General features: G+C 37.9%; 1 protein-coding gene across 2 annotated transcripts in view; it reads left to right on the top strand.

The window, feature by feature from the left end:
• Positions 1-24,789, top strand: part of LOC145992588 (uncharacterized) — an 88,371-nt gene extending 63,582 nt beyond the window's left edge. Inside the window, exons 4-5 of one of the 2 annotated variants that reach the window (XR_014442171.1) lie at positions 3,063-3,148; positions 23,938-24,006. Coding sequence is in view for 1 of the 2 variants with exons in the window: in XM_083128943.1 (XP_082985069.1) it covers positions 23,938-24,712 (775 nt within the window). In the remaining variant the exon portion in view is untranslated. Of the gene's footprint in view, positions 1-3,062; positions 3,149-23,937 lie in introns of both variants that reach the window. The other variant, XM_083128943.1, reaches the window with a different exon arrangement.
• Positions 24,790-25,195: the final 406 nt, after the last annotated feature.

The following is a 25,195-nucleotide window of genomic DNA, read 5'->3' as shown; positions in this document are numbered from 1 at the left end:
ACGCCAGCTGGAGCGGAGAGACTTCAGGTATATCAACTAGTTCGTGCAACAAGTGCCTGATCTTTTACCTCCCCTTCGTTGCGTAAGTGGCATGGCATTTAGCTGACGTTATACGTTTGAGCTGCCATACGAGGGCCACTATTTATATTTTGAGCCTTGGCAACACTGATTGAAGTTAGGCGCGATTTGACTTTTGCACGGAATCGTCTGGCATTATTGACCATAACGTACTTCAAATGTTTTGTCAATAGCTTGATTTGTGTTGTTTATGTTGCCTTGGAGATTGCGCGACAACAATAAAATGGAATTAACTCGTGAACATTTTCGTGCGATGATTTTTTACGATTTCCGACGTGGATTATCCAGACAAGAGTGCATCGATCAACTTACTTCCACATTTGGCGATGAAGCCCCATCCTTTGCCACTGTGAAACGCTGGTATAACGAATTTTATCGTGGCCGCCATTCGCTCACCGACAAGATTCGCGAAGATCGTCCAAAATCAGTTGTTGTTCAAGAAAACATTGATGCTGTGCAAAACCTAATACTGCAAGATCGTCATGTGACATACTGTGAGATTGAGGCAACCATAGGCATTAGTTCCACCAGCATATATAAAATATTACATGATCATTTAGCTGTGAGAAAGGTATGTTCTCGTTGGATCCCACACAATTTGACAAAAACTCAAAAAGACGCTCGCGTCAATTGGTGCAAACAAATGCTCAATAAATACAATCGTGGTGCTTCAAAAGACGCATATAAGATTGTAACAGGTGACGAATCATGGATATATGCATATGAGCCGGAACGTAAACAGCAGTCGACTGTATGGGTGTTTCAAGATGAACCCAATCCAACAAAAGTTGTTCGTGCTCGAAGCACATCGAAACAAATGGTCGCCTGTTTTTCCAGGAAAACTGGTCATGTGGCAACTGTGCCTTTAGAGGAACGTAGAACGGTCAACTCTGAATGGTACACAACAATTTTTTTGCCAGAGGTCTTCGGTCAAATATGGAAAACAAACAAACGCCGTCGGATCATTCTTCATCAAGACAATGCCAGCTGTCACACATCTCGTCTAACAACCGACTTTATGAACAGTCAAAATATCGAATTGATGGGTCATCCACCGTACAGTCTTGATTTGGCACCCAATTAAATAAATTGCGTCGACAACGATTTTCGTCTGCGGAAGACGCCGTTGTTGCGTTCAAAAAACATATTATGGTGGTGTCTCAAGAAGATTGGAAAAACTGCTTTGACAAATTGTTCGAACGAATGCAAAAGTGTATTGACCATAAAGGAGAATACTTCGAAAAAGAATAAAGCAGTTTTCAATGCCAAATTCGTGTTTTTTTCATTGTTAGGCTGAAAATATAAATACTGACCCTCGTATCTTCCGAATCAATCTGGATTCTGCAATGTTACGTAACGGGGAAGGAAAGGGGTCAATGGGGGCTTTTGTATAATTCAGGTTTTTTTTGTAACTCACTAACACGAGATGTTTGCTGTCAAGAGATTTAATATTTGTTCTAGATTCATGAGTAACTTTAAATAATTGTTTTTTGCTAAAAAAAATCAATCAATGATAAATTATTTTTTTCTTCTGTGTGTCTACTCCGAACCGGCTGAATATCACGTAACATTTTTACAATAAATCAATCTGTGACTTCTTTCGGCAATATCTTAGTGGTGTAAGTATGTTTGTTGGAAAAGTATTTCAAATGAGTGTGTGTGTGTGTGTGTGTGTGAGTGTATATATATATATTAGTTTTTAATACTTATGAATTCCTTGAATGAAGAATTGAGAGGGAAAGTGAGTGCGTGAATGCATAGAAGCTAAATTTTGGGAGAATAGATATCTGTTTATTATAGGCAGTATAGAAAAGAACAAAAATAAGAAAACTACAAAAAATAAGGGAACGGGAGAGTGTAAATTATAATTGAGGTCCACTAGCGGGTAAATTGGGAACTTTGTTGACTCCGTTAAGAATGTGTTCATTGAATTGTTCTTTTCAGGGTATTTAAGAATTTGAACTTTGTTTCTACTGGTCAAGTCACTGTTCTTGTTTTACATAACAAAAACTATTCATGAATAAAAGGTTGTTAAATTTGAGTATAACTTTTAATGAATCAAAAAATACTAAAGTTAGTCCTGTTCTGTAAATAAGCCATCGACGTAGAAAAATCTAATGTGAATGAGAACGTGTATCTGGGTTCTTTTGGGCGTACATAATTTTGTTGGGAAGAGGAACTAGACGATTCCCCCATTTCTCAATAAGATTGCGTTAACCCGGATTTGTGCACTCGGGCATTGAGTTCTTTGTCTCCTGCGAGCAAGCCATATCGATCCACGTAGTTCAGGGTACAATATTGAGCTGGGCGAAATAATACTAAGGTAGCAGCTTCCTAAAAATCATACGCTTCAAATATTTATTTAGAAAATTTTGTACATCGGGTAGCAGTTTGTTTAGATAATTTGAAGCGGAACGGCAAATATGATAGTATTCGCCACAAACCTCACATATTTTGATTGATTTGAAATTTGCTATTCCTGAGGCAGGAAAATATGCTAAGTTGCAGACCCATATCTTTTGTATTTCCAAAATTACAGTGTTGCAAACTGTGCAATTTTTACCATTTTTTCAACATATTGTTAAATTGAAATTGAAATACTTTGGGAATCAGGTCACCTGTAGAAGTGATTCAGACGGCATTGGGAAGGTCATGAAGGGCTCTTTCACACAAGATATGACATGCTTATGTCAGGGTAAAAAATAATTCAAGGCAGTCTATAGAAATTTTTGTTAGCCATTGTCTCGAAAACAGCTATTTTAATTTTTTCAAAAAATGTTTTCATGTATACACTAATCCTCCATAACTGTATAAAATTTAAAAATGAGATGCCAATGGGTTATGTCACATTTAGGTTTAGGTTAGGATAGGTTATCTGGATAGACAAATTACTATATTTCAAAGGTAAAAGCACAACAGAAATGAAGCACAATGTTGTTTTTATTAACGTACATGAAGCTGATATTTACATTCCCCCTTCTTAGGAATACAGGGTGATTCAGAAGTCTGATCCCATAGTTACTAGTGGACATAGCGAGAAATGGAAAGATGAAAAAGTTGTTGGAAATAGGTGAGTTTCAATGTAAAGTGCTTGAATTTTCAATATTACAAGCACCGTTCAGGCTGTACGCTGGTACAAGCTTCATTGATAGCCAAAAACATCACATGTTTGGCTCGATGCAGTACCTTACAGTACAGGGTAAATTAAGAATTTATGAGGATAATTACAGTTAAAGTAAACAAGTAAAAAAACGTGAACATGTGACATGTGCAGTGGCACAGTTTGAAGCATGAACTGTATCCTGATTCTCATTTGTGTGTGGTCTGGGGAGGGGTGTTTGTCACATGTTCACGTTTTTTACTTCTTTACTTTAACTGTAATTATTCTCATAAATTCCGCCTGTCTTGAAGTTATATTGAGTGTAGTTGAAATATTTGTTTCACGAAAAATGCTTCACTGTAGAGTGAGCGGACATCCCGTAGTCCTCTTCTGCAACTCAGATGACGTCATGCGCAGGAAGGGAGAGTTTTCAGCATCGGCTTGCATCCACCTCTTTAGTCTTTCCACCAAGACTCTCACTATCTCCCTCAAGAAGTACCTGTTAAAGTCATGTTACTCCCCCCATCTCTGGCAATAACATCAAAGCAGTATTTTCTCACAAAGACCTAGGCATTGTTTTTGACAAAAAGCTCGCATTTGAGGAGCATATTATATGTACCACTAAAAAGACCTTGTGTCTCTAAGGTTTACTTTATCATTTCATTGAAACCTTATACTTCAAGTTATTCATTTCCCCAATAATAGAATAGTGCTCTCCCATCCATCCATGGTGTGTCCCACTCAGCTCTCAAAAATCCATTCGGTCTTTAACTTTTCCTAGCTATAGTTTGTTACAGGATTCCCTCATGCAATTTTTAATCTCCACATCTCTTGTCTTAGACAAGAAAGCCTAGACCTGAAATTCAAGATCTCTCTTCTACAGGCATACAGACATAATGACCTCTCATCAAGTATTGATGTATTTTCCTCGGAGTATGCCTTTCGGTCTTCCATCAGAAGAAAATGTATTTATTTTCATTATCTTTTTACATTGTTGACAATTTCAGTGTAAAATGGTCATCTGTGCTGTATCTGGAATTTTCTCAAGAAATAAATATGCCAGTAAAAACTGTATTCTTCATAAACATTTGTGCTTCTTCAAACCATACCAAATTCAACTACTGCAGCTGTCCAATAATGTAACTTTTGTTGCAAATTCCTGAAAATGATGGCAGCCTCATTGGCTTTTGTGGACACGATAATTTTAGTGATGAAACTACATTCCATACCAAGTAATGGCCAAGGAAACAGCCACAATGTACGCATATCATAGTCCAGTAAAGTATATGCATCTCTCAATTGTGAAAACCGAAATAGTTCGTGGAGTAATTGAAACTTTGAACTTAAAAACTGCAATTGTGGCATATTAAAAATGTTGAACATAGTCTTTAAAGGTTTTTGTAGTATTTTGTTAAGTTTTTGCCTTGCAAGTTTTGTAAATATTGAGTTTAAAGAAGTTATTTTAAATAATAGTTGTAGCCTAGTTTAAAATTATATAAGTTTGAATGTATTTTAATCAAAGACGTGCCATAAAATATGTGAAGGAAGTAGTTGGTGTCACGGAGATAGATGAGCAGGACTTGGACAAGGTGTTGGAGGTGGGAGTCTGCAAAGGTTAATATTCGTTCGGTGGGTGAATTGTAGCAGGACACAATGGTTGTTAGGTTTGTGTATTTTGGGGAGAAGGCAGAAGGTGGAGCTGCAGGGGTTGTCAGAGAAGTACAACCATGTACAAATTCCAGCTCCACTGTGCCCAGGAACTTTCGATTTCCATCCAATCCCTAACTGCCACCACCCTCTGGCACCTTGCCCAGTCAGTTGCCCACGAACTCAACCAGAAACACCAACAAAAATTGTCCAACACCTGCCCCCTCCCCCTGCTTCTATTACCACATTGCAGAAGGAAAACATCCCTTATTATCTGCCAACAGCATCCGTATTCATCCACCATCACACCACAGAGGGGTACCAGTCCTTCGACAAAACACCCCTCCCAAACCATTGACACTCCTGACTCAGAATCACCTACTGACTGCACCTTTTTCTTGAATCTTTCAAACTGCAACCTCACTACTACCGTAATTGAGGCCTTTTCAAAGGTCTCATCTTCTCCCCTGCTGCCCCCTCAACGATTTCAAGCTACTATTTGACATCCAAAGATGGATGTATTTTTGGGCCAAGAATCCACACCCTGCCTCCGATACAAACACCCCTGTCTTCTCCAGTTCTGCTCCCTTCTCTCATGATCCCCCTCCCCTTCCCAACAACCACCTCCTCAAAAGATACATAATTGCCGTTATCACCAAGGTTTCCAACAGTTCCTACCTTGACAACACTTACTCTTACCACTACCTGACCCCAGCCCAACACAAAGCCCTCCGATCCCTTGTAGAGACTTCCCTGCCGACAAAGGGTCCACCACAGTAGTCATGAATTCCTCCGACTATGTGACAGAGGCATCCTCCCAGCTCTCTGATTCTTAACCCACACCTTAACAAAATCCGTGAATTTGTCCTTTCCAAAGCCTCCCCTGAAGGCCTATCGAACTCGACCATCTCCGCCCGCATTCCTGACAACCCCTGCACCCTCACCTTCTACCTTCTCTCCTAAATTCACAAACCCAACAATCCTGGGAAACTCATTGTTGCACCAAACTGTCTTTGCAAGAGCTGCAGAAAACGTAAGGAAGCAATACTTCTTTATTTCCTTCCACCCATTTTTACTTCAATCAGCTTGGAGGCCTCCCCGATGGCGCAGTGGTAGCATCGTCACCTTGTAATCAAGGGATCCCAGGTTTGATACCCGGTGGAGGCACATAGTGCTTTGGATACCACTTTAAACTGTAGGTCCAGTCCCGATTAGCCTTACTGTGCATAAACTGAACTTACAACACCAAATCAAACCATTTAGCTTGGAATATGTTACAGTGGAATTAAATGTTCCAGTGATCCTGTTTGGTAATTATGTGAAATGATATTGTTAAATTTAATTTTTGGTGTAAATAAATTTATTGTATGGTCCGGCTGCCTTAGCCGAAACCATGGACAGAAGTGCACATGTGCCAACTGGACTTCTTCAGTGTCAAAATAGGGGTGATGGCAGCAATCACATACCTCTGATTACAAACTTGAAATGATGCACTTTTGTTTGAAGCCCCACATAGTCCTGATGGTAGAAATATGGCGGAGATGCACATGAGAGCATGATAAGTTTTCATTTTTATGGAGAAAATATTTGTACTCACTTGCGGAGTGAAATATGTAGAGTTTGATACTTCTTAGTAAACTTAAACGTTGCAATCATGTGTGGTGCATGACTCGATCTTCAAATTAGTTGTTACGAGTAGAAATATGAAGGTATGCTCCCTGCCATTATAGTATCCCGAAATTTTTTGCCTTCAAGTTGACCCATCTTAAAAGATTCAAGTTTCTTGGCTGATATCTGGAGATCTGTGGCAGGAATGGCATTTTGAGAAGGAAGGAGTTCCCTGAAAAATGTTTGCTTTGAAAACAAAAATGAAGTTTCAAACGTAGCTTCATCATCCGAAAAGTTAATAGAGATATGTCAGGTGGCAACTCACCGGGAATTCCGGGAATTATGCGTGAATTATTGACTGAAAATTATGTGTGAATTCTGGTTGAATTTTTCTCCGTAGACGTGAAAAATTGCAACTTGCATTAATCCAAATCCCATTGAATTTATACATATTTATTAATGCACCGATGCAATTTTTTTTCACAGTTTATTTTTTATTTTTAACGATGAAAGAAAAGAGAGCTGCATGGGAAATAAAACAGAATTATCTCGATCTGTTTACTTTGTTAGTGTCCTTTGCAGAACAATCTATCTGACAGACGGAAGATTATTGCGATGTAAGATATCTTGAAGATGATTAGATGAATTTGAGTTTGAAATTCTTGTACAATTAACAATTTTTAGAAGATTAGTGTACCCCATCCATAACGTTTGTGACTTGTGTTTGTAGATGTATTTCATGTCTGATTGCCTGAAATGGCAAATGTAAACTCCACAGCTTAAATTAAATATTTTAAATATATGTATACCGTTTAATTGAGCTGATTTAGAATTTTTGGATACATTGGAATTGCACAGACCCTTTATATTGTTAATATATTTGTGTGGGTGGTAAGAGGCAGTAGTAGTCTAGGTTGAAGTAGAAGAAAAATAGCTTCTGCTTGTACCCTGGAAAGTTCACCTTGAAAACCGGGAATTATACTTGAACTTTATCAAGGTCCCAGAGTAGTCACCCTGAATGTTTACAAATTATGGAAGGTTCAGAATTTTAAAAAAAAAACCATTCATATAATAGTAGTAGGGTACTTTGGCAGGTAAATTTACCTGCTTCCCCTCTTGCATTTGTAATAGACCTTTCCAGCTAGTTTTGTCTTCCCTGGCTGGACTGTATTTAATTTTGAAGAATGTAATTGTGTAATTACAAAATTGTGGTTGTTAAATTGTTTTAAGCATGTAGATTCAAATTTTGTATTAATAGTAGCAATAGCATAAACAGATAACAACTGATATTCAGAACATTAGTCTTTCAAAACATTTTAATGTATAAAGGGTTTGAAGATTGTGAAGAAATCTCCCGGAATTTTATTCTTTAAATTTGGCAAGCCTACTTGTACGTGTGGGAACTCCATCGTCACCTTGTAATCAAGGGGTCCCGGGTTCGATACCTGGTGGTTCGGATTCTACTTTAAACTCTAGGTCGGTCCAGTCCCGATTAGCCTTACTGTGCATAAAGTGGACTTAAAACACTAAATCAATCAATCAACGTGTGAGAACCCAATAGAAACTGCTATCATTCTCTGGTCGGCAGGCCTGTTGTAGTACAATGCAACCCTGATTTTACATTCCTCAATTTTACATTTTCCCGCATTATACATTCAACCTTGATGGTCCCAACGTAGCAAATTGTTAAGAAATGTTCCTTGGTTTTACATTTTCCAGCATTTTAAGTTTTTTCAGCTTAGTCTCCTGAAAAACATAAAATTGAGGTTCTACTGTACATGCTTCCGCCGCTAGATGTCTTTTGGATCAGTCTGTCATGTGACGTCATTGAGTGAAGTTGTGGTGCCACGTAATTTTTTTTTGTTAAGTACCGTTTGCTTGTTTGTTGATTTTTGTGATGGCTGAAAAGTTTGTACAACATGCAGCTGTGAAATTCTCTTTTCTGTTAGGGAAAATGACAGAGGGAACAGTTTTAATGCTTGAAACAGCTTACAAGGAAGCTGCTCTGGGAAGGACACAAGTTTGTGCATGGTTTTCCCACTTCAGGATTGGTGAATTGTCACTTGCAGACTAACCTCACTCAGGTCGACATGTTAAGTCAATGCTGATTCCTTTTTCTGATGCAGATATCATTGTTCACCCAGAATTCATTTCTAACGGTCAAATTGTTAACCAGGCGTTTTACCTATAAGTTCTGAAACGTTTGCATGACACAGTGAGACGAAAACACCCCAAGTTGTGGCAAAGTGAAAAGTGATGGCTTCACCGTGGCAATGTGCCAGTGAACAATGCTTTGAGTGTGAAACGATTTTTAACTAAAAACACCATGACCCAGCTTATTCACCTGCCACATTCACCTGATCTCGCTCCGTGCGACTTCTTTTTATTCCCCCAAATTAAAAAAAAAATCCTCAAAGGAAAGCACTTTGCGCATGTGGAAGAGGTGAAGAAACAAAAACATTAAAAGGTATCACTCTGCAAGAGTTTCAGGACTGCTTCGAAAAGTGGAAAACACGTTTAAACCGATGTGTTGCATCAAATGGGTAGTACTTTGAAGGAGATGAAATTTGTAACACCTAAAAATAAATACACAGTTTGTTATTACAAAATTCCAGTTTCCTTTGGGTCCCCGCATGTACATTTAAATTAGCAACTTTTCCATATGTTTGGTGCCCAGCAACGGTTGCACATCTCAATTTCCCAAAATGACAGAAAAGCGAAGTAAAATAAAACAAATCCCAATTTCTGAATCTTTCAGAAAAAAGAAACTGTAGAATGAAGTTGGTATGCTTCAACAGGTTTAACCATAGCTTTGAATTTCTACTCTTTGACTGAATGCTTTTCAAGGATTCTTCTAATTTGTGCAAATCACCATTAAGAACTGGTTCTTCTAACGTGTTTTCTGGCTCTATTTCTGGATAAGAGAATTAGATGATACAGATTCTTCAAACAAGTAAAATGTTCTTCATGTCAGAGAGACTGTAAGAGGATAAACTCAAATGCATCTGGCATGTCCATTCAACATGCCACTAATTTAATTTGAGCCTGCACAATAGCTTATAAACTTTCCACACCACTTCCTCCCATTATTCATTCTACTGAAGCCATAAATGACATTAGCAAATGAAAACCACCTAATCTTAAAACTGTCTTTGAGATGTCACTGGCAGACAGGGTCCATAGGTGATGGATAATGGAATGACTCTACCTGTAAAAAGGATTAACTTAGCCAACTTAGCTCTCTTGGAGCCAGATCTGGCTCTTTCGTGCACTCGTTTGCCTGTGAACTGGGGCACCTGCCATCGGGACTCACTATGATACCATCACTGGTTCCGCCCACATAGACCAACTGTTGCCATGATTATACATTTTGCACATGACGTGATATTGTTCCTATTGGCTGCGTCGCCCCATCTCCTCGTATATTCCCAGCTACTTTTTTTTATAGCACCATGTTGACGTAAAATTGGCATAATATTGTTATTAGGGAATCCTTTATTTTCGATTTCGTACGACCATGAGATGGGTGACGCCACCGGATCTAGATGAGGAAAACTAAGAATAAATTGTCATCAAATTAGAGTTAACAGTAATCGCAGCATCCCACCCCTTTGACAACTAACATTACTCTAGGAAGCACTTCGTAAATCTAGCTCCTTGAAAGTCAGTTTTAACTCAGTTTAAAGTGAAATTTAGCTCTTTTATGCACACCAGGTTTTGCAACCCTGCCAGGAGGCAAGGAGAAATGCTTCGGGCATATGGGTGTATTTTTTTGATTTGTTATCTTGGGAATATCAAACTTCCGATGGAATAGAAAATGATATCAACGGGAAGAGGGTGGTTTGAAGAAGTGATTGCCCAGCAGAAAAGTCGAAACTCCCATTTGATTAGACGTAAGTTGATGTTGAAGTTGATTCCCCATAAGGAATACATAGGATTCCGAAAATTCTTATTCATCATATTTTTTACAGACCGTATCTAGCTTAATATTGAACTTTGAAAAACACTTCTCAACCTGCCACATGTGGAGTAATTCATACTCTCTTGTACCCCCACGTTCTTCTTCAGTAGCATTGCTCATTTCGACGATATTCAAATAAATGCACACATGGTGCGTAACTGTATCTCCTCACCTTAAGGTGAAATATCCAACCTGTACCAAAACTGGAACAAAAAAACTTGGAATTGATGAATGCTGAACCAGTTTTTGTACTATCACACTGATAAAATCTGTCACTACCAGATACACTTTTGGATAAGATTCTCCATTTGGAAGGGCTTCCTCGATGGTGCAGTGGTAGGGTCGTCACCTTGTGATCAAGGGGTCCCAGGTTCTATATCCGGTGGAGGCACATAGTGGTTCAGATCCCACTTTAAACTGTAGGTCCAGTCCCAATTAGCCTTGCTGTGCACAAAGTGGATTTAAAACACCAACTCAATCAATCAATCTCCATTTGGAGAATCTGATTAGGATGGATTGAAACATAACATTTTAACCCTTTCCACCTGGGCCTGAAAGTGCTGAGTTTTTCCCAGAAGACTGAGGTTTTTTTATGTCTTTCATATATATGTTATACAGGGTAAGTCAAAATGATGGACCAGATTTCAGACATTTATTCTGTGAAATATAATAAACAAATGTTATTGTGAGACATGTGCTAAGAAAGGTAAACTGTCAAAGTTTTTTTTTTTCAAACAAATCATAAGTGTTCTATGTGAGCACCTCGTGTAACACGGCACACATGAAGCTGATAGTCTATCTCCTGCCAAACCTTGTGTAGCATTTTGCGGTCAATGTCAACAATGGCTGCTGTGATGCGAGCATGCAGGTCATTCAATGTTGTTGGAAGTGGTGGTACGTAAACATGATTCTTGACAAAACCCCACATGAAGAAATCACATGAGGTCAAGTCGGGGGAACGAGGTGGCCAATGAAGGAGAGGTCGATCCTCCGGAGATGCACGGCCTATCCAACGTTGTTCCAATGTCCCATTGAGATGGTCCCGAATGCTGCCATGGTAATGCGCAGGGGCATCATCCAATTGGAGAATGAAATCTGCGCTATCCTCTGCAAGCTGTGGAAGGAGCCATAGTTGCAGCATATCAAGGAAAACAAGTCCTGTCACGGTACGTTCATGGAAGAAAAAGTGCCCATAAATCTTTTCATGGGAAATGGCAGAAAAGGCATTCACTTTGGGAGAATCGCGTTCGTGTTCCACAAATTTATGGGGTTAGCAGTTCCCCAAATCCTTGCGTTGTGGCTGTTCACTTTCCCTGAAAGGTAAAAAGTTGCTTTATCACAGAAGGACGCGCGCAAAGCAAAATAAGTGTATTTTAAGGCTTGAACTAGTTGCAAGCGGTAGGGTTTCATTTGTAAACATTTCCGCAGAACCCGCCAGACAGTTTTCTGTGGAAGTTGAAGTTCTCTCGCTGCCCGGTAGGTGGACTTCTGTGGACTCGCATGAAACATGTGCGCACTCGTTCCACTGTCTCTACTCCAGTCGACAGACGGCCAGTCGATTTTCGTTTACAGATGCAGCCTGAATCTCTGAAATGGTCATACCACTTATGACTGGCCTTCCCCGTAAGTGGTTCTCTCCGATATTTGGTACGGAAATGCCGTTGCACACTAATCACAGACTTGTTCACGTGATAATCAAGCACACAGAAAGATCTCTGTTCTCCAGTCAACGCCATTTTCCTGCTCGCTGCTGACTCCTAGCGGTGGAAAGTGGAAACACTGCGTGGAAACTAAACTTTGAAAGTTAACCTTTCGAAGCGCATGTCTCACAATAACATATGTTTATTAGATTTGACAGAATAAATTTCTGTAATCGGGTCCATCATTTTGACTTACCCTGTATAAATGTTATTATTTAACCCTTTATTAACTCTGAAATATACAACACATCCTCTTTCCACAGACATTTTACATAAATTTTCTCTCCTTTGAACTTTTTTTCTGTAACAACGTTTTGAAAGTAAATGAAAAATTAAACTTTGTAACAAAAGTTACTGAAAACATATTTTCAATACATAATATGGGAATATTTAATGAAAAATGATCCATGTGGGATTGAATCATCACTGAATGTCAAATCAGTAGTGGAATCCTATTGTGCGTGTAAATTATTCAATGATATTCTCAAGAGTATAAATAAAAGTGCAATGCAATTTGACAGGAGTACAAGTAAAATGCCGCACCAAAGAAAATGCGACATTTAACAATTGGAATTTGAAAGAGGTGGTTACAACACACATGCACAAGAAACGTGGTGCAATTATAGCCTGTCGTTCATTCACAATATAATTTTATAGTGAATGACAGGCCATGCACATCACTCATCCAGAAAGGGTTATACCTAAAATTTCAGAGAGTACTGGAAAAGTACCTTTTTTAAAATACTATTTTGTAAATTACAGCAAAATCCCTGACATCAACAAAAACTCAAACAGAACGAGTCTGTGAATCTGAGTTTCTTACTTGGGGGGGGGGGGGGGTTATCTTTTGGGATTGTGCACTTCTAATAATGGTCTAATTTGATCAAAATTCAGATTTTAGGAATTATTTCTGATATGAAATCTTTATTGACTGTGCGAATTTCATTGTTTCATTCTGCAACCGTATTGATCCAGAGTTTGAGTCATTTAATCTTGTAGCAAGCATTAATTAATGTTGCAACTACATGTTCAAGTTTCAAGTTTTATATTCAAATCTTTTATACAAGAAAACATATGCCAGCTTGCTACCCGTTCCCTATCTGGGAAATATTACAGGGACAGTTCATATAGTGCCTTAAAACTTTCTTGTAGGACAATCAATGAACTTCCAAATAGATGATATTGATGATCACTTGAGCTAGGAATTTGTATAGGATTCTATTCCTTTCTAGATACATACCTTGAACACGAAAATGTCAATGAATTATGTAACTGACATGATTTTGCATAAGTTTTATGTTACATATTTTTACATATTTGCCAGGATATTACATGAATAGATTCTCTCGGGCTATTGACCAGGTGAGTGAAGCTTCAAGTCCTACTACAGGATATTACATATTTTACATATTTGATAATTTACTTTACATAAAACAACATATTTCGGCAATTTTTTCCTATCTTGATCCTTTTTCCTATATATTCAATTTCTGAAACATGATGAAGAGAATTTGTAGCTCATGTGATGTCATATTTTATAATCAATGAGATGCATAGTGCTTACGGTCACCTAAAATTGACTGCCAAGTCGAAAGACAGGCTGATGACCAGAAAGAAAAAGAAATACTGGAACTGTTATTTATCGAAAGATGCTGAAGATTCTCTCCCCTCCCCTTTCTGGTTACATATTTTCATTTTGCTTTTAGGTGTAGGCAAAGCACCTAGAAACTTGGCATCGGTGGACAAGAAAGCTACTTACCTGTATGTAGCGAGTTACACAATATGTTCCCTTGTACAACGAAGTACAAAAGTAGCTATGTAACTTCATTCGATTGTTCTTTCTGTAGGCGCTTTATTTTACAATTTGTTTAGAAAGTTACGAAGAGCTCTCGCACATATTTACATATTCTACATTAATTGGCGATGTGAAAAGTAATTAATTGTTGACAAAATTCATTTCTTAAATATCACTGATGAACAAATTCAAACTTTTTTTTGCTCCTTTGAACGAAAATAGGTGATTATTTATAATTCGACCCCGCTGAATCCAAATCTGAAAGTAGAAATGCTGTATCACCTATCGTTTTCCCTTGATTTTCATTTTTTGTTTTTAATAAAAATTTAATTCCCTTTGTAATAATACATCGAAATTTGAAATTATTTTTGTTTGTTTGCTCATGAAATAAGATTTAAATATTGAAGTGAATAACTATGAAATATAAAAAAATTAAAAAATATATATAGGACAGATTTTGACTATTCAATGAAGAAATTTCATGCAAAAAAAAGGAAAAAAACACATTTTTACTCGCATTTTCAAAATTTATTTCTTGAACTCTGCCGTTTGTAACTGCCACCAGAAACCTCTTCCTTAAGGTTCCAACTATAGTCTGCTAATATGGTCTGTACCGATTTTCCTGCATATCGTTTCTCCATGACAGAAATATCCTGGTGAAATCTCTCGCTGCATTCGTCACTAACCGTGCCCAAGTTAAGGGGGAAAAAGTCCAAATGCGAATGTAAAAAGTTGAATTTTCAAGGACATATTGCACCCCATGCGCTGATAACACTTCAACAAGTTCCCTGTAGTTGTCAGCTTTCACATTTCCAAGAAAATTACAGCATACTTGTCTGAAAGTTAACCATGTGCATTTCTTTTTTCCTGTTAGCAATTCCACAAAGTTGTCATCATGAATGATCTCACGGATTTGCGGCCCAATAAATATGCCTTCTTTTAACTTACTATCACTGAGTTTAGGAAATGTTTTTCTCAAGTTCCCAAAACCCTCACAGTGTTTATCCAAAGCCTTAACAAAATTTTTCATCAGCCCTAACTTATATGCAACGGTGGTAACAAAATCTGGTCTTTCTCAAGTAGAGGGTGATTCCTAACACTCTTCCCTCTAAGACTTGAGTTTTTTCGTATGGGCCAATCCACAATGTTGTAATGTTTATCTTCTGCCCGGCTGTCCCATTCGCAAAGAAAGCAACAAAATTTTGTAAACCCAGATTGCATGCCTAACAGTATACCAATCATTTTAAGGTCTCCGCATATCTGCCAACCATATTTTTCATAATTTATCACTTTTAATATTGTATCCATATTTTCATATGTTTCCTTCATGGTGGAAGAATAGGCAAGGGGTGCTGATGGGTATATATTCCCATTATGCAACAATACTACTTTTAAACTATTCTTAGATGAATCTAAATATAGTCTTCACTCGTTTGGGTTATGACTCCTTCCAAGTTCTTGCGGAAAGCCTTCTACATCATTGCAGTAAGTTAACTCATTACTAACAGAAAGAAAATGTGTCCGTGATTGTTGGCATTTCCGATATGACACCTTAATACCATCTTGTAATAAATTCCACCCTCGGAGATGAGAACCTAATAATTCCGCTTGAACTTTAGAAAGGCTGAGGTGTCTAACTAGATCATTTAGTTAGGATTGGGAAATAAAGTGAGGTATATTTGGATCAGGAAAATTTGGATCGGTGTTTGAATATGAGGGTCCGGGTTCATCATCTGGAGAAGCACTGCTTGGTTCTGTTTCATCCACTGTCCATTCTTTAGGAGGCTTAGGAATTGGTATAAAATCATGACTCGTAGGTTTCTTGGCTGAAGGAACATCAGGATAAAATATAGAATGTTTTGATTTAGAACTATATCCACTATGTTTGTTAAACAGAAGTAACAATCTGTAGTATAATCTTTCTGTTCTGTCCATATTACAGGGTTTCTGAAGGGCATTGATTTGTGAGTTCTCGAATAATTACAACAAATTTTACCTGGTGCCCAGCTTTTTCCCTCGTCTACTTTACTTCCAAAATACAACTCATATGCTTTTTTCACTATAGGAGTGATAGTCATTCTCTGTGACTTCGGAGTAAATTCCCCGCAAACATAACAAAACAAGTTCGGGTTATTCACACATTTGCGAACTCATTAATTGACTTATAATATAGTTCTTTAAAAAAAACAATTGTGAATGCTCTTATCGTTTTGTTAAAATACAACTTACACTTCACTTCACTATACAATATTACATTCACAATTTCACGAACATACACAAACATGAAATACGGCTACTTGCGAAGGCTACTCGCGAAGTTATCGGAAAGGAAGTTAAGACTCGACTAACCCACAAAAGAACAAATTTTAACAGAGAAACATGAAATTTCTCTACTGCCAGATGTTTCCTCCACTATGTATTTAGTGCCAGTCATAAACACAAGGTCGCTGAAAAGTTCTTATCCATTTGCTAGGAACCAAACGTTAAGCCGGAAGCGGAGCAGGGTGCGGAGACCTGAAACCATAAAACTATAAAATTTGGGTGTTCTTCAAAAACTTAGGTGATACAGGAAAACGGATGCGATATTCGTTATCAGCACATCTGAATACATAAAGATCACTTAGTTTTATTTAAAGGAGTATTTCATTGTCTATCAGTGTATGTGCACATTGCTGTACTTTTTTGAGTTTATAAATTTGATACACATTTTAATTTGAACAACTTATGTCTTTAAAATTACGTTGAATATGTTCAAATAAAATAAATATCTAGCTTTTGTTCTCGATTATTATTAATATTTCATATTCTATGATACTACAAATATTAGCTACATATTCTTTTGATAACACATATTTAGGTACATATTTTATCAATTATTGTTACATATTTATGTACATATTTTGTACTTTGATATTACATAAAAGATCCGAGCTCTAATGATCACAGCCCATTTCATCACACACTGTTTTTAACAGCCTTGTAATTAATAATTTTAACAGATTGAGGCAGGACATTGGGCAGTTCAGGCACTTCATGTTTTTTTTTTGGAGGCCAGATTCCATCTTTCCATCATTTTATTGACCAAGTAAATTTCATTGTTTCCTTCTTATTCCCACCACATCCTAAATTTTGATGTCCACACCTGAATTTCTACCTGTTGGACATATCTTAAAGGTTTACATAACCACTTTTTGTAGATGTAAAATGATATAATGCAGTAATTTTTAGCAGTTCTTATTTTTCCTGTGATGTTTCATCCTGATTTCCAAGATCTTTTTCAAACCTTCACCAAGCCACACACACACACAACACACAATCTTACATGGCTGGTCAATCTACACTTCTAAGTAATGTCTAATTTGTGTCCTTATTTCCTCCTATTGAACATCCAGCATCATGAGTGCATACTCCAATGTAATTTTTCCAGTTTGTTCAGTGAAACCAATCAGAAACTTTCAAAATGTCAGTGGTAGGTAATTCAGAAACACTTAATGTCATCTTCATCATTATCAATAAATACGAGCGATTGTCATCTTCATTATTATCAATAAATACGAGGGATGCTCAGAAAGTGATGCCCCACAATTCTTTTCTCTGAAAGTTTTTATTCAAAATGTATGAAAATCACTCGCAGGTATAGCTGAATGTTTCTTTATGCATGTTATTTTTATACATAATCTCCATCTACGTCTACGGCTTCACGCCAGCATGAAACAAAGGGATGAATTCCTTCCCTGTACCAACTTGTGTCATTACAGCCGATCATGCAGTTCCGTTTGTCCACTTTCTGAAGCCTGAACTCTCTGCACCCATCATCCGCGGTGCTCCTGTTGACCACAGAACTTGATACACAGCACACAACTGTTTGTGAATGTATGCCACACTTTCTTTCTCCGCCACTTAGAATTCGATTACAGCTCATTGTTTGTACACTTAGAATTCGATTACAGCTCATTGTTTGTAACGTGCGTCACTCACAGATGCCATTTTCACTATCTGTCAGATGACCATGTATTTACACACATTTATTAAATGTCAATGTTGCTACCCTTCCATTTGCACACTGCTTTTGAAAAAAAAAAAAGAAAAAAAAGTGGGGCATTACTTTCTGACCAGTCCTCATAAGTAAAATGCTTTTGCTCTGAATACGAGTATATGTAGGTTCGTCGAGATATAATGCAAACAATTTCGATTTTTTAATTCTTTCAATGAGTTGCATTTCTGTATCTACAGCTATATTAAATATTGACCTTTCAACTGCATCATTCATCAGTGACTTGGCTTTCATTTCACTTTCAACAGACTACCCTAATACCTCATTACAAGCAGCAATCAAAGAAGGCTTAGTACACTCTTCTCCAATAGAATAAGATTTTTTTTATTTAGCTAGCTGTAATGATACTGAATAAAATGTCATCCGAGTGTAATGCAAGTGGCTGAAGCTTGGGAAATAATTTTATTTTCTAATTTCAGTGCATATCTTCTATTTATAAATACGTGGGTTGTAAATGAAGTAGTGGCAACACTGTCAGGAAAAGGTGATAACACCGTGCATGTGCTATCAGACAGTGAGCAATATCAGTTTTGGCCCATGTCAATGTGTGGAGTGCCCAAAGTGGTTGGTGCAGCAAGTGCTGTTGTGTATGTATGAGGTTGAAATGAACACCATTTTGTAATAAAACATGTTTCCCATGGTAAAACAGTGATTTTGTATCAAAATCCAGGTTTGCCTGTGCCAGAAATGCACGAGAATGTGATCAAGACTTGAATGAAATCTATAGCAACAATATCTAGCAGTAGCTGATGGTTGCACAATGGTGACAATATGGAGATGCAATTTTCTTCATGTTGTTCTCACTGATGCATCATAATCTCCTAAAGAAATGCACTTACCCATTGTGCAACCATCAGCTACGACTAGGTGCTGGTCCCGGGTTCGAATCCTGACCTGGGCATGGATGTTTGTGAGTGTCCATTAATCAATTTTCATCATATCATCGCTCATCCCAAAAGTGGCACAAAAAGGGAAGTACAAATCAGCTACAACTAGGTATTGTTGCTGCAGGTTTCATTCAAGTCTTGATCACATTCTCGTGCATTTTTGGCACAGGTAAACCTGGATTTTGATCCAAAATCACTGTTTTACCTTGGGAAACATGTTTTACGACAAAATGGTGTTCATTTCAACCTCATACATACACAACAGCACTTGCTGCACCAACCACTTTTGGCACTCCACACATAGACATGGGCCCAAACTGATATTGCTCACTGCCTGATAGCACATGCACGGTGTTATCACCTTTTCCTGACTTTATTTACAACCTACATAATTCAATAGGTTTGTTGATTAGGATGGAATGTTTTGTGCTAAGATGTATACACCAGAATAATAGCACAAATAACGCAGTGAGGACTTTGCAATTGGTCAGTTGTATGAATCTAAAGTTTAAAACTGATGGGTCTCCATGGTTGCATTGGACGTGTTCTCACATTGCAAGCAAGGGGTTCCAGGTTCCGTACCTGGTGGAGGCAAACGTTTGGATCCCACTATACACTATATACTATTCCCGATATCATATATGTGCATGAAGTGAACTAAAAATAAAGAATCAATCTTAAATAACTGATCATGTACTTGAATGTAAATGCAGATTTTCCCTTCCATGTGCCGAAAGTTCCTTCCTCTTGTGCATCCTGGAGATGTACTTGACTTGGGGTCCATGATTCACTTACAGCGCTCTCAGGCGCTTCCTCTGAATTATGATCTGCTAGGGATGCTGGTGTCGCTCTCGCTACTTGGTATTTGTCTGCTTATAATAGAAGTAAATGGAGTTTTCGCTACAACATGTGATTCTTTTACATGAAGCATTTCTATGAATATCATAATTTCTCTGATATTTGGTACAGTGGATGTGGAGATATTAACGGACATTCTAGACAGTCGGCCACGTCCTGTTATCGTGACTTTCATTAATAATAGGGGAGAAAATATACGCGTGGAATGCTCTTGGTAACTCTTAACTTTTGTATATGAATTAGGTTCATTATTATTATTGTTATTATTATCATCATCATCATTTCTTTTAAAGATATACACACTGAAGCATTTGTATTTTTGATATTTACTGTCTCTTTTCTTCCGCTTGAAACTGATCGTGGCGATGATGATAACTGATGATTGCAGGAAACGACAAAGGAAACCCACAAAACTCCCTTAGTGCCATCAACATGACTGTAAGGAAACTTTCAGACCAATGGGACAAATGACACGGGATGTTCATACTGTTGTGACTAGTGACACAGACACTTCCAGACTGTAAAATAGCATTCATTGTGCATGAGGGTCCAAAAAGCAAACCTTTAACAAGCGACACGTTCAGCACAAGTTCATATGTCGCATTCGCATGCTCCTTGTTACTTTGGTCAGAAACCTCCTTAAAGAAAGGGTACTCAGACGACCGAAGCGACACACTACAGGGAGAGTTCCCAACGAAGTGACAAGCGACATGATGCCTTGTAATCAAGGGGTCCCAGGTTCGATACCTGGTGGAGGCACAAGTGGTTTGGATCCCACTTCAAACTGTAGGTTCAGTCCCGATTAGCCTTACTGTGCATAAAGTGGACTTAAAGCACCAAATTAATTAATTAATTAATCAATCATAAAGTCAATTGCAATCAGCTACGACGAAATAGCTGCAGACTCCAGTCTTTAGAGATAGATAATATGGTGGCGATGAGACACTATTCACTGAAAATTTGTCACTAAATGAAATGCCGCTTGGAAGGACTAACTCCCCTTCCCCCCCCCCCCCCTTTGAAAATGTTGCCACAGACATGATGTTTAATTTTGGTGTTACTGGACCTCATTATTCATAATTTTAACGCTACCATTTAATTCATATGCCGTTTACCCTGTGTGTCAGAGGAGGGGATAATGGCTTTTAGGGCAAAGGGATAATTGCCCCTGTACTCCACCTCCTACCACCTTTGAAGTAAAACATACAATGTGGGAAATTCATTTCTGCTCTTATTTCAATATGAAAAGGCTTGGGGCCTTTTTGAAAATATTTAGTATCAAGTTACATGTTAAATATCACAGTAAAAGGTCATGAATTACCAAGTTTGATGTTTATTGTGTAGCAATAAGGCAATTATAATATTCTACTGGATTCATAACTATGGGCAATTGACACACTACCCTACTCTTACGACAAACTGCGTAGCTATAAAGATACGAGACGAGGGATATTTTCCTATCGATGGACATCTGCAAGCAAGTCAGTTAATTCTGCATTTTGGAGAGGACCCATGTAGCAAGTTACCCGGGGCCCCCATGGCTGAGACAATACGCCACTGCTTATTACAGCAGACGACGTCATATGATGTTACTAGGAACCAGATTTCTCTTTCGTAAATCGATTTTTTAATATAAGCAACACTATCTGTGGAATTTCTGCGATTATATAAAATTTCAGGAGCACATTGTGGGGCCCTTTCACCTTGGGCAGCCTCCCGCTTTGCGGGGGTGGCTCCCACGCCACTGCCGAGACTGAAATCAAATTACTCATTCCTTTTCACTGTGAGATTCCACCACGTGAACGAGTTGTCACTGGGAACCTCCTGTATCCGACAAGCTGCAGCAAGTGTATGGTGTTCTGACCTAGCATTAGCCGGTAATGGTAAATGGAATAAAGGCCTTTGTGCATTGTGGCAATGCCACTGTTCCAGATTGCACGGGGTCCGCCATGTAATCCAGGACTTGGATGATCTTGAAATCCTACCCCACCCATCTTACAGCCTAGAGATCACTCTATCTGATTCCCACTTGTTCTATTCCTTTTTTTGCAAAGTCAATGAACTGCTATCATGAAGACAGCATCACTGGCTAAACATTGAAGAAGATCCAAAGACTTCAATGGACTATACTTCGCAGAATAGTCCAAATGGATGACTCAGCATTAGGGCCAGTTGTTTAATGTTCAGTTAATCTTTCTGTTAACTTTCTGCCAGTTGAAGATAATAGCCAGTCTTAACCAGCACCAGGTTTTTCAATGTGAAAGCAACTGCCAGTTAGCCAATCCTAAGTCTGCACTTTGGAATAGTATGTTGGCAATGCTGAAACATGGAAATATAGGTAATCGATCTGAACGCCTTCTCTTAGTATAGTTTCAAACTGCATATATTGGCACACAACCTGGTATTTAAATGTAGAACTAAAAGCATGTTTTTTAGGGCCTCCCTGATGGTGCAGTGGTTGCGTCATCACCTTGTGATCAAGGTGTCCTGGGTTCGATACCCGGTGGAGGCACATAGTGGTTCGGATCCCACTTTAAACTGTAGGTCCAGTCTGGATTAGCCTTACTGTGCATAAAGTGGACTTAAAACACCAAATCAATCAATCAATCAAAGCATGTTTTTGCATTGAAAATAATTGGAACAAAAGCTATGTATCCATTCTGAATGATTACAAAATAAATTTAAGCTACAGATTTGGCTTTATTATAAAGGTTGATCCCATATATGTGAAATGCTGTTATGCAGCACAAGTGTAGACACTTTCTTGTAAAAGAAGGGTGATGAACTTGAAAGTCGAAACGTTAATATTTCCTGGCTGTTGATATAAACACTATTAATATGTAGAAATTGCACATGGCTTTTGTCTGGAAGCTTTGTATCATCTCTATGCATGTGTGTTGAACGAAAGAAAAAAAAAGCATTTTAGCAAGCATGCTTTGTAGGCCAACTTCTGAAAATATGAAGGTACAGAGAATAAAAATAATTTTAAAATTTACTGTAATATTTTTCTGAGGTAAGATCATTTGACAATAAAGCATAACCTGTGGCAGAGTGGTTTAGCACATCGTTCTACAATGCCAGGGGTTCTGGGGTTGTATCCTGGCCTAGGCATGGATGTTTGTGAGTGTCCTGTTCATTCATCATATCATCACTCATCCCTATCTTCGCAAATTAGCTGAAAGTGGCACAAAAGGTGAAGTAAAATAAAGCAAATCAATCAATCAACAATAAATCATGAATTGAAGGGAACACGCGTAATAAAAAAATGACGGAATAATGTACCGGGACCAGGACTCTAACTCGTATTATGAAACGTGATATGCTCCACAATCTGGTGCCTCTATACACTGCACCAAATCACAGCTCGGAGAGTGGAGTATTTGGTACACCAGATATCATTGGTCACAAAGTCTCCAGCATGACCTCGCCAAGTGATTGATTGATTGATTGATTGATTTGGTGTTTTAAGTTCACTTTATGCACTGTAAAGCTAATCGGGACTGGACCTACAGTTTAAAGTGGTATCCGAACCGCTATGACACCGCTTAATTTCCCTGTTTGCATGGACATTTGTAAGCTGTGCCAAACAAAACAAGTCTACTTCTATACCAATTTAACTTTTTTATGAATCATATCTTGTTTAATCTGGTGAAGTTGTCGAATGTGAAACCTCGGTGGCACCATGAGGCAGCCAAATTGCTTCACAACTTCCAGTTAGGCAGGTAACTGCAAGAAGGAGTAGCGGTTAAAATAATTTGTTCCGACTCTTCCTGTTACGACCTAACTGCACATTGAACCTTAATTGTACATTGAAAAACCAGTCCTTAATCAGTTAAAATTTATATTTTATTGTGACTTACAATGACACTGTTTAGTTTTGAGCTTAATTGAATGTAGGAGAAGGTTATTCTTTCAAAATGGCGAGTTTGTCTAATAGAGGTTTCTGTGTAATAATAAAGTTGACACACATTTCCTCCTGTTTCATTTCACGAAGATAATTATTTTTCAGATCTTTATGAAACAGTAATTCATTTTCATTATGCTACACAAAAGCTTCAAATTGAAAACAAAAATTTTATACATGCAATCAAGTATATCATTACACATGCTCTGATATGTATCCAACTATGATTGTTGTTTCTAATGTTAAATGTCAAAATAAGCCTCATTGTAATAAATCAAATTTTTCATGTGGAAATAGAGATAAGTTGATATCAAGTATATTTATGTGCTTACCTTCTGCTTACAGGTACTCACTGCAGGGTTTAGTGGAAGGTGAAGTTGGACTTCAAGAATCTCAGGATAGCATTGAACACCCCCAGTCAAGTATTCAGTCCTCGAACATGACAGATTTACCAGCTGTTTGTGACAATACTGTTGAGTATGCTGATAATTTACCATCTATGACTATGAGATCAGGATCTTCAGATTTAAAAAAACGTTTTACTTGCTCTGAATGCAACAAAGTGTTTAGTCGCAAAGCTAAGCTCGTAAATCACACGAGAGTTCACACCGGAGAGAAACCATTTGTGTGTCCAACATGCAACAAAACATTTTCACAGAATCCACACCTTCAAAAGCATTTGAAAATGCACACTGGGTTAAGGCCATTTGTATGTGCGACATGCAACAAGGGATTTACTCTGAGAGGACACCTTCAGAAGCATTCAAGAATTCACACTGGAGCAAAACCATTTGTATGTTCGACATGTAACAAAGCATTTACACTGAAGGAACATCTTCGAAAACATTCAAGAATTCACACTGGAGAAAAGCCGTTCGTATGTTCGACATGCAACAAAGCATTTATGCTAAAAGGGCATCTTCAAAAACATTCGAGAATACATACCGGAGTGAAACCGTACACATGTCCAATTTGTTGCAGGGCATTCAATCAAAACTCGAGTTTAATAAGACATACCAAAATGCATGCTGAGAGGCCATACATGTGCAATTTATGTTCTAGAGGTTTTTTTACAGACGAAGATTTGAAGATACATGTATGTTATCAACATAAGACATAAGCACACAATTTATGTTCAACTGAGTTGTAATGTTATTCACAGATCTAAAGTTTAATAATTGTTGAGATTAAAATGTTTTCTATTGTGTTGAACTTTAAATGCAATGTTTCTTATTTGTTGTACGAGGCTTCTCAGGAAAGTAAAGATACAAACAAAAAATAAGATATACAAGAAATGTATTGCACGGAACTTAAGCTACACTGGTACAGAGGCTATTTCTCCACATAAGTGTCACCAATGTCCAAACATTTGTTGAAACGCGGAACAAGTTTTTGTATCCCCGAATCGTAAAAATCCGCCGCCGGCATCTGGAACCAAGTTGTGACTTCTTCCCTGACCTCATCGTCAAAGTGTTTTCCACCAAGATGTTTCTTTAGGTACAGGAACAGATGGTAGTCTTTTGGTGCAAGGTCAGGTCTGTATGGTGGATGTTCAAGGACATCCCATTGAAAATGTGCGAGCAGACGCTTGGTGACATTTGCT

The sequence above is a fragment of the Lepisma saccharinum genome, chromosome 9, assembly GCF_977018435.1.
Source record: "Lepisma saccharinum chromosome 9, izLepSacc3.1, whole genome shotgun sequence".
NCBI lineage: Eukaryota > Metazoa > Arthropoda > Insecta > Zygentoma > Lepismatidae > Lepisma > Lepisma saccharinum.
The sequence above is the reverse complement of the archived record's forward strand: the minus strand, read 5'-3'. Positions and strand labels throughout refer to the sequence as shown.